Source organism: Lathyrus oleraceus, chromosome 1 (genome assembly GCF_024323335.1).
Source record: "Lathyrus oleraceus cultivar Zhongwan6 chromosome 1, CAAS_Psat_ZW6_1.0, whole genome shotgun sequence".
In the NCBI taxonomy this organism is placed as follows: domain Eukaryota; kingdom Viridiplantae; phylum Streptophyta; class Magnoliopsida; order Fabales; family Fabaceae; genus Lathyrus; species Lathyrus oleraceus.
Genome location: NC_066579.1, coordinates 414,788,322 through 414,800,077, shown reverse-complemented (window position 1 = coordinate 414,800,077; position 11,756 = coordinate 414,788,322). Strand labels below are relative to the sequence as shown.

General features: G+C 31.5%; 1 protein-coding gene across 1 annotated transcript; it reads left to right on the top strand.

Moving 5' to 3' along the window:
* Positions 1-9,891: 9,891 nt before the first annotated feature.
* On the top strand, positions 9,892-11,088 carry LOC127077300 (uncharacterized). Its single transcript, XM_051018710.1, has one exon. It carries the CDS (start codon positions 10,156-10,158, stop codon positions 10,804-10,806), a length of 651 nt encoding a protein of 216 aa, XP_050874667.1. The 5' UTR covers positions 9,892-10,155; the 3' UTR covers positions 10,807-11,088.
* Positions 11,089-11,756: the final 668 nt, after the last annotated feature.

Sequence of the window (11,756 nt, the reverse complement as noted above, 5' to 3'; positions counted from 1 at the left end):
CTCCCTGGGCTTCCGTCTGGTCGATGTGGCATGGTTCACTTAGATTTCTTATTGGTTAGTTAAGGGTTTTCCTCCTCAATGTTCCCTTCATCGTTGAAGGTAACCATGGGTTCTTTCCTAACCTTTTTGAGGCTTGCTTCAGAAGTTGGTTACTTTGTTTTCTTTTTCTTGTTCTGTCAAAGCCCATAAGTCTCAGCAGAATCTTTCTCATTTCCTCTATCTTCAAAATTCGAGGTGTCAATTCGAATGGCTGGAGTAGTTAAATATTTTGTAGGAGTAGGTTGAGTTGAATGCAAACACTTTTTGTTATCAGCCATCAGTTCTATCTCTTTCTATGGAGACTAAGATTTTCTACATGCTTAGGATGATAGTATAAAAATGTAAAAGTGAAAAAGAATAAGGAGGTAAGTTAAACCATGTGTTTCTTCATTGTCGGAGACTTCAACTTCTTTGTTCGTTTGTTTTTCTTCTTAACTGGTGCTGCAGAGGTGGAAGTGCTTCGACTTTTCCAACCCTGGAAAGAAAAGACAAAAAGGAATAAGCCATGCATAAATACCCACAGTCTTAAAACAAGGCAAAAGTATAAAAGTTTTACTTGTACTATGTCCCTTGCTTGGGTGGAAGTTTCTTGGTCGTTACTTGTTCCGACTTGCTTCTTCTTTGATTCTTTTGGATTAACGGGAACAATCAGAAGAATTTGACACAAGTTAATAAAAGGGCCATAAAGGGAAAACAAAATTTCCTAATAGTCTTGTATCTCACATGCTAAGGAGGTTACAACACTTGGACATGTTTTATGTCGACATAAAGTTGGCCTCTATAATTGTCCATGTGATACTTAGTCGTTACTACTTTATGATAAGATTTTTTCAATGCATTATCTGAAGCTAACAAAGATCAACAAGGAAGGCATTCTGAATATGATGGTAGAAAGGCCAAGCCAAATTTATAGGTGGGCAATGGTTGAAGTTTTGAAGAATAAAAGTTTAAAGCAAACGCATACTTATCTTCTACATAAGAAGGAATTTCCAAATTTTAAAGTTTTTTAGTAATTTTGAGTTTTACAATAAGAGTTGTGTCATAGATACTTCAAAGAAATATCACATGGATTATATGCAGCCTCAAAATAATGTTGCAAAGCTCGAATCTCTTTGATATGCGTATCTCTACTTTTCTTCGACTGGTTCTGCAAAAATGAAAAGGCATTTGTTATACGTTGAACCACAAGTAAAGGATTTGTTATGCCTCGCCAATAGGAAAACCACAAATCTTCAAATTCTTTCGTGCAGTGGAAAGAGGGAGAGAATTCGAAAGGATTAAGGTGCAAAATTTTCTTGTTGAAAATGTTAAGGCATTTTTTGTACCAGTCTTCATTTGGCTCGTCAGTGGCATAAAAAACTAATGTTTCTCGAACAAAAAGGAATTTTGGAAAGATTTGGTTGAAGCCAAATTGCCTGGATACCAAACTAGGTTGATAGGTAGCCACCCTAATTCTAAATCTTGAAGAGAAAAGTTAAGTTGACAAGACACATGGTTTGAAGAACTCCACCTAAATGTCATGAATTTCTCTCTAGTCTTCAATGAAAAACCTGAGAATGCTTTTCTGAACTAGTCTGGTCCATAACTTCGACTGACAAAAGGTGTCATGGTTAAGACAAATGTTTACAATTGTAAAACATATCAAAGTAGGTCTCAAAGACTTCCTTTGAAGCAACCTTGTTGTCATCTAGAGTAAATTGGGCGAGACTTAGGCCTTCGAAGCTCCTCTCTAAATTGGGTGAAATATTGGTTTTAAGGGAAGGTTCAAAGGTGACATAATGTCCCAAGTGCATGAGCCAAATGGGGCCAGAAACCAAAAGGCTTTCAGGATTTCCCCATGCCTTGAGATCACGAGAAGCAAACCCCGAAGATTTATACAGGCCACTCAAGATCAATTTTCTCATACAAATGTTTCTTCTCTCATGAAGTTGGGTGGCCAAAGGAATAAATTTATTGGATACTTGAAGAGAACTAGTACAGAAAAAAAAGCGGGATAGCCAATAAGTGAGGAAAGCTATATTTTCCTGGGCACCAACGCTATCAGTAGAAGCATGATGATCTTTGATGAAAGAACTATAACTAGCACGAGTGAAATTGAAAATGGGTTTAGTTTTTGTATTTAAAGCGGGGTCAAAGATTTCCCCAGTCGGTCGAAGACCAATAATTGCTGCTATATAGAAAAGAGTATGGGTAATCATTCCACATGGTAGGTGAATTGCGTTGGTCGAAGATTCCCAGAAGAAGGTGGCATCAACCAACATGTGAGGGTTATACTTAGGACCAATCCTAAAGAGTTGTATCAATTCAAAGATACCTAGATCATTCCATATTTTTTCCTTTTTTATTGAACCCTATCCAACTAGATAATGTAAGAATTGTTGGTAGAATGAATGGAACACATGATGTTTCATAAAACTCAGGTCAAATAGGTCATCTTGACACACTAGAGGTTTGTCTGATGAAAAACTAGGGAAGAAGCTCGCAAAGTTGGATGGTTTCTTAGATGGTCTAGGTAAAGGACCCATGAAAGCATGAACATTACCTACAAGGGAGTACGAAATCAATGTCTGGGAAAACTAGACAACAACCTTTGCATCTTGCATTGGAGCCTCAGGGACGTAATTGTTGGTGTAAGCCCTAGAGGCCAATACTTTTGGTACTTGTATCGAATTATTTATTAATAATAAAAGGCTTTTTCTTTATTATGTTTATTTAATAAATTCCCTAGAATAGATAGTCCGTTTAATGTATCAAGTATGACTTAATCATGAGATCACATTAAACATAAGGACATTATTTTTAAAGTATCTGTAGTCGAGCTTTATTGTGAAGTGGGATAACATTAAAGCATTAAGACTATTATGTATATAGACTGATGATCACATCTCATGGATCATGGATAAGGAGTTATCAAGTCTTAAACATATGTATGAATATTAAGAGTAATATTTATACTGGATTGACCCGCTATGAGAATACTATATAGAATGTTATGCAAAGTATCATAAGTTATTCTCATGGTGATAATGGTGTATACCACCCTTCGACCTGAAACCACTATGGACCCTAGATGTAGAGTCGAGTGTCTTATTGCTGATCAAACGTTGTCCGTAACTGGATGACCATAAAGACAGTTGATGGGTACTCCACGAAGCATGCTAAGGGACATGAGTGACCTAGATGGAATTTGTCCATCCTACGTAACAGGATAAATGTCTATGGGCCCAATATTAAACTGGACAAGGATGACACGGTCTATGCCTTGTGTTCAATATAGACATAAGGGAAAAAGGGTAATTATACACATAATTATTATCACAGAAGGATTTGTCAGATCACATGACATTTTCGTGTCTCGGGTAGCAGTGATGTGTTGCTAGATACCGCTCACTATTTATTATGTTAAATATGTGATTTAATATAATTGACAATGCCGCGAAAACTTATAGGGTCACACACAAAGGACGGATTGATGAGAGATAGAGTAATTAAGGAATACCGTAATGTACGGTGCCCTTAAGTGAATTATAGAACATCGTAAGGTACAGTGTACTTAAGTAGAATACGAAATATGGTAAGGTACCACGCGCTTAAGTGATTTTGGTATATTATAAGATATGGGCCATATACACTTGAGTGGGCTTTTTAGCTTGTAGCCCACACAAGTGGTTCTATAAATAGAACCCTTGTGTAGAAGCATTGTTGCAGTTGCAATTTTGTTTCTCTCTCTCTCTCTCTCTCTCACTCAAAGCCTTCATTCGTAGTAGCTAGCACTGAGATTGAAGGAATCCGTTCGTGTGGACTGAGTAGAGGCGTTGTCATTGTTCAACGTTCGTGATCGCTCCATAGATCTGCATCAAAGGTTACAATCGCCACAAGAGGTAACAATTCTATCACTGATCATGCCCATTCGTAAGGATCATTAAAGAAGAAATTTTAAATTCCGCTGCGTTTTGGATCATCCTTCTCCTTCAGTAATTACATCCATCTATAACAATGGGATCTCTAAGTGTAGCAACAGATGGAATGTAGGGCTGGTGTTTGGTAATTGAACTGGCAGCCATTTGTTGTTTCTTGATAATTTTTTGAGTTAAAAGCTTGAAGAAATGAACATTGCACAAAGTTTGAAGGACTTAGGGTTCTGAGGAAGAAGGAGATAGCGACAGAGAATAAGGAATGAAAAGAGTCGTATATATAGCCACAAAGAGAAGAGAACTTTTTCAGTTTCTCTCTAAAGGAAATTGGACAAGTGGCATCTTGGAATCGATAAAATGGAATTTAAATTTTTGATAAAATTGACTTAAATGTTTTCTTTTAATAAAAATTTTAAATGTGATAGCCCATGATCGTCCTAGGAAATCAAAGTAATGATAATTTTCTGCATGCATGTTTGTGATGTGAGAGTTTGGTGAAAATTGGTCATGATGACTATGATGTGTGCAAGCTAATGAATAGTTTCAAACAATCACAAAAAACACCATCTTTCTTCTATCTTTTTAATATGATCGAAAGTGACATTTTTGGAGGGCATCTGTTAGCCCGAAAATTTCAACATGAAGAATGCAACAAAGAGTAGTAAGAACCACATTTAAAAGTGTTAAGTGTCAATAGTCTTAAACATGGTTTCGACACACAAACTAGGTCGACTAAAGATGGTTCGACTAATTCATCATACAATCTGGGCTATAAGGTATTTCGACATACATGAAGTCTGGTTTGGAGGTGTCTCAGGAACAAATCCACAAGATTAATATCACTCTCTCTTCCAAACATGTTCAGAATCTCGAAAAGGGTTATGCAAATAAGCTCTTCAATAAGTGTCGAGTTTGACACGTCTATCAGATGCAAGGACTTAGGATTTTCTTAAGCTTAAATATTAAACATGTCCAGGTATCTCAACAACGCTATATGAGTCGACCCAAAACGCTCGACAGAGGCATTTAAGAAGTTCAAGAGCAGTTATAAATATGATGATGGGTTTGTAGCAATTTAAACATTGTAACACATGGAAACAAATTAGAGGGTTGAAGCCCACATAAGGGGATACATGTTAAGTTCTGTAGAGACAACCGTTGTCGATGATTAGCATCATACTAATATATAAATCGACCTCAGTGTTGTGGTCCCGGGTAGCAAAAATCTAATTTATTCTTTGTAGAATTAAAGTATCAAAGTTACAGAGCAAAACAATTTGTGAGAAATGTATGAGTCTGCGTCATCTCTCTCACTTTTTTAAGTCTTTTGTATTCGAAACACTTTAATGTCATCTATTTCATTTATTGTTTATTATCTTTATTTAAAGTTTATTACAATTATAATTTATATTTAATTCGTTAACATTCAAACATTTTAACTTTCAATCACAAACATTTTTTTCTTCATTTCTTCCTACACAATTACTCCGTTAGTTTCTTTTTAAGTGTCTCTTTTTTGAAAAAAATTTGTTTCTTTTTAAGTGTCATTTACAAAGTTAAAGATAATATTAATTGTATTTTGTCAAAATTATCCATAAATAATAATTATATATAGAGAAAAAGTAAAATGAATATAATAAATAACTAAGAGTATTATACGTAAAATGAGACTTAAAAAGAAACGGAAGGAATATCTTTTTGAGATTTGTGAAATTAATTCTTAAATAAATTAAACTCGTGATTGTTTATATATAAAAACGTAAGTTAATCTTGTGTTAAATTTTTTTTGTTTTGAAACTTTTGTGTTGGTCAAGTGGAGTATAATGGAAACTAAAGTGTGTTCAAGAAAAGAAAAAATTCACCTAGTCCTTCGCCCCAAAAGTGCAAATGCCAAGTGCCGTTTTGCCAAAACCTTGGTTGCTGTGCCGTCTTCAACGGCTTTTGACTTTTAGAATGCCGGCAACAAAACTACGACACGCATATAGTACAAACAAGTTATAAAAATAAATTATTATGTAGTACTGAATTATTTTAAAGAGAGAAAAAATATACACCTACAAATAAAATATTTTTATAAGACCTATATATCCCGTTAGACAACACTTTTGTTTTTAAAATAGTTATAATTTAATAATATAAAATATTTTGATTGGATATCAATATAATATTTTTTTATACTGACTGCACTACCTTTAATCTTTATTTTAAAATGTTAATTATATTTTAAAATTTGTTTGGAATGGATAAAAAATACATATAGATATAAATAATCCGAATTTTGATCATAAAAAAACAAATGCCACTAAATATATTTTTATATTAATAAAATAAATATTAAAACAGAACATTGTGTAAACAACTTTTTATGAATATAAAATTAATATTTTTTTATACAACTTCTCTTATTGTTTCATAAATATTTGGGTTATGTATGATTATTAAAAAGATAATTAGATATTTTGATTTTAATGATAAATTTAATATTATTTATTATAAGAGATTAATTACTATACACTGTCAGTGTAAAAAGTTTTAATCATCATCATCCGTTTGCATTACTTTATAGATTTTTAAAATAAAAGTCAAACTTGTTTCAATATCCAACGATTATGATTAAGTGACGGTGTAAAATCCTTTTACACTGTCAGTGTATTTCAATTAAATCCTTATTATAATATCTTTATTAATTATAATTAATAAAGTTATTGAGTAAAGTAAAAATTAATTAATAAAATTATAATAAAGAAAAAAATAATAAATATTATATTAATATAAAAAGACAATTATTTTTAAACATATATATATATATATATATATATATATATATATATATATATATATATATATATATATGAGACAGAGAAAGTAACTAGATTAAAGGATTTAATTGAAATACACTGACAGTATAAAAGGATTTTACACCGTCAGTTGATCATAGCCGTTGGATGTTGAAATAAATTTGACTTTTATTTTAAAAATCTATGAAGTAATAGAAATGGGTGATGGTGATGAATCGATTGTATAAAACTTTTTACACTGACAATGTATAGTAATTAATCTCTAGATTAAATACATCATTTATATGATAAATTTTTTAAAATATTTACTTATGTATTATATCGGATGAAGGGCTTTTTATCCATTTCAAATAACATAAAAGAGATTTTTGTAGACCTAATAAAAAGAATTCAAGACAAGTTGCTCTAGATTTGTTAAATTTTTGCTTGTAGACAATCTTACTAATAAATTAGTAGGATTGATAAAAACAATCACAATACACCACTTTACATAAATCATATTAATGCCTAAATCATATTAATGTATTAGGCATGTAACCTTATTTATATATTATTCAATCTTTATTTTCTTTTTTAAATATAAAAAATTTAACTTACATTTATCTAACAACAATCTTTTTTAAATAGGAGTTCATCCACTTATAAACTTCTTCTCAACCATGAACTTTTTCATTAACATACGTTTACATTTGTATTGTCATTAACATTTTTACCTATTCGCGAATACTTCAACATGACATGCATTTGACCACCACCTTATTAAGAAGATACAAGAAGCCATGACCGATCCAATTATTTCGGAGACCTTGTTCTAATTTTAAAAATGAGCTCAAATTTTAAAAAAATATTTCAAAAATACAACTATGTATTAATAAAAAAAAATTTAATTATAATTATTTTGAGTTTTGATCGACCTTAATTTTTTGTATGTATTAAGTTTTTATCATAATTATTTTTTTAATTATTAAATTTTTTAATAATTTTTTATTTATTTTTATTAATAATTATGAAAAAAAATCAAAAATTAAAATTTTTGGAGCCCCTTAAAATTTGGGACCCTGTGTTGCAACACTTGCACAGGTCGGCCCTGCAAGGAGCGAATCACTTAATTGAATTATCGGTTATGATACCACTAATAAAAAAATTATTAGAGAAAATAACCACACAAATAAAAATAAAAATTAATATGTCAATTTTTATATGGAGAAAACTGCAAACTCTCACAACTAATACAAATTTTTTACTGAAAAATTATGAAACTCTCTATTACAATATTTAGGCAAAAAATTACAAACTCTCTCAATTATAATTTTTGCATGGAAAATTTACAAACTCTTCTAACAATAATTTTTAAACAGAAAAATTACAAAGTCTCTCTATAGACGTACAACTACCTAAACCCCAATACATTCCCCAAATTCAGAGTTATTGTGGTGAATAAATTCAAACTAACTCCATATTTATAATAACATTTCACTTTTTTTTATATTACTCAATGTATGCTGAAGTTGGATGAGTATTCACTTTAATACAACATCTCCCCATTCATTTAAAATCTCACATCTCTTGAATTCATAGTCACTTCATCCTCGCAAATAAAAAATTGTCTTCACAACTAATCATGTTGGCAGAAAGAAAGTTTGTCAATTGTTTTATCTTCTTCTTTATGCTTTGCAAATCCCATTGAAATTATGACATCTAATTTGTATGTGGTCAAATTATTGACAATAATGCAACCTAACATAACTCATATCCCTTGGTTGAAAAGTTCTTTTGTATTGATTATCATAGTTCTTTCACTGTCCTTCTTTGACTATTAGTATTTGACTATCTTTGATAGATTTATAAATACCCATAATTTGTTAACTTCCCTTCAATGATTTCACTAATTTATCTACACATAGTTCGCTCTTCCTTGCGAACATTGATTGCACTAGTGATTTGTGAGATTTGGATAGTAAAGTCAACAAAAGGTACGTGCTCTTCATCTTTGATATTTTTCTCTCCATTTATGATTTTAGATAACAACTCTTTAAAATTATTAATATGATCAAAAAGATTACACTCATCTTCCATCTTCAACGAGTATATGCTTGTTTTTATCATCAATCAATTGATTAACAGAATTGATGCAAATTTATTTTCTAACAAATTCACACAATTTCTTTAAAATGTTTCTTTCAAAAGAATCATTTTAATCTACACAGCAAGTGTTATCAAGACGCTGCTTGATCAAATAGTTTTCTTTTTTACGAATCAATGGATTGTAAAGTTTTGCTTATAAAAATATATCTTGTAAAGTTTTTGAGAGAAAGATAAAAAAAGGAATCATTAACTATGAGTTTTTTTAATAAGATTTAAAAAAGAGTTTTTAATTTTTTAGCTAATATTAATAAAAAAATTGTTTGATAATTGTCTTTTAGCTTTTATGTTGTAGTTTATTTATTAAATATTTGAAGTAGATTTTGAACATGTAACTTTTAACTTATGATTTTTTCTTCTATTTATACTTTATTATTTTAAGAAAAACCTAATCTTTTAATTTTTTAATTTTTTATATGTTATTTTATATTTATCAATTAATGTAATATTTATCAAATATTCAAATTAATTTATTAGTTATTAGTGTCAATTATCAATTACTCGTTAACAACTATCAATCATATATTATCCGTTATCATATATCATCTGATTTTACCAAACATAACCTACATTAAATTTAGGTGAGAGTTTGAAAGAATTTTGATTAAATTGATTTTAATGCAATTGATTTGAATATATTGAATGGTGAGATGATGAATTTTATCGGTTGATGATTTTCTTTAATAATCAAATGAGATGTTAATTGTTTGTTGAGGATGGAAGAAGAATGAAGTGTTTGAATTTTCAATTATTAACTTTATTTAATTAAAAAATTATATAAACTTATATAATTAAAGCTATATTAATTTTGTTTTTAGGCTTCTTACATTTATAATAAAAAGATAAAAAATGCATTTAAAATTACTTTTAGTTAGCTCATTTGATGTTTGAGAAATGATATTTACCCATTAATATTTGTATTAGTAATAGAAAAATAAAGTGGGTAATAGTAGTAATAGACTAAACAATTAGATTATTATAAAGAAAATCACACACACTATAAAAAAAAACAAACCCGTTCCTCCATCTTCTCCTTCCATTTTGTCTTTGTTCACTTCCTTTCATTTCACACCCAATAAATTAATTACTCTTTTGTTTTCTTCCTTTTCTTTAATATTCAAGCTTACAATGCGTGCCGATCCCAACTCGTAGTAGTATATTAATTCAACCCGCAATTCCATTCGCCTAAAAAACCGTTTCGTTTCTTCTAACCTCTTTTTAAATGCCGTTTAAACCTCACGAGATCTCCGTTTGAGAGAGACATGAGTCAGCTCGGTTTGTTATTGCAGGAGACTCGGGGTGAGTCAAGAACGATTCTCGGTTTGTTAAGGGAACAAATGGACGGTGTTGATGGAGTTCCTCGTAGGAGGCGTTCCTTCAAGGAACGGTTTGGATTCATCGGGATAGGTTGTTGCGGAGCCACACGGGGATTCCGTTCTTCTTCTTCTTCTTCTTCACCTCAATTACCTCAGCAACAAATTTCGGATACGGATCCGGTTCAGGATCCTAGCGTCTGTTTAGGCCCGAATCCAACTGCTTCGGGTTCGAGTTCGGGTAACATGAATCTTGCGGCGGCGTTAGCGGCGGAGCGACACCTCCGAAGACCGGCGGTGGAGAATATCGTCGGAGGGGGTAGGACTCCGGGGACACCGTGGAGAGTGTCGTTGATGAGGCTCCTAGAGGAGACGGAAAATGGTGACACGGTGGCGGCTAAGGCTGTGACAGAGGTAAAAGAAAGTGGTGTGGCGGGAAATGATTCGGTGTGCTGCGTGTGCATGGGAAGGAATAAAGGCGCGGCGTTTATTCCATGTGGACATACTTTTTGCAGAGTCTGCTCTAGGGAGCTGTGGCTGAACAGAGGCTCCTGTCCACTTTGTAACCGTTCGATTCTTGAGATTCTTGATATTTTCTAGAATGTTCTTCAATGAGGTGATGAAGATCTTTGTCTTTTTTCAACAATCTCATTCTTTTTCACGTGTAATATGAATTTCCTTTCATGTTCAAAGTTCAAATGTTCTACAAGAATCTTTTTTTTTATCTATTGTATATACTATGATGATTGATGATGAAAATCCATTAGACAAAAAAATTGGCTCCACTATTAAGTTGTGATATATTTTACTTTGTTATTTGAATAATTAGTGTTTAATCATACACTAATTTTATAATGGAGTGCAGCTAATGATGCTTTTATCTTTGTTGTCTTCAACATATAATCCAATCACAGTGTTGACTTCAATTGTTTTTTATTTCTAATTTGAACATCAAAACAATCATGAGTAGAAGGATAAGTAAATATGCAATTCATATTATCGATTAATTTGTAGATACACATTAAATTAAAACTAAGTTGGGGAATTATTTATTTGAAAATAAAATAAGTAATACATCTTCTGATATATTTAGTTCTTATATAAACTAAATATATTAACAGTTAAATATATTAAAAAAATTATTTATAACAATTGATTTAGTGGATAAGTTTTGTTGTGTTTAATACATAGTGAATATATATTGTTGGTTTTTCAGATTTTTTTTAAATAATTAATATTTTCAAAAATAATTTTAAAATAACAATTTTTTTAATTTTTTCCAAAATAACCTCACTTAAAAGAGGATGCGTCAGATGAACCGGCACATCCGATATGGATCAAGAGGATGCGCCTAAGGCATTGGCGCCTGCATTGAAAGCCTCATGAGGAGGCGCCAATGCCCTTGACACCTACATTGGGTCTCATGAGGAGGCGCCAATGCCCTTGACACCTACATTGGGTCTCATGAGGAGGCGTCAATGCCTCTGGCGCCTGCATGATGCATGTGGTGTATGCGTCAATTCATCTGACGCATACATCCTTGTATTTTT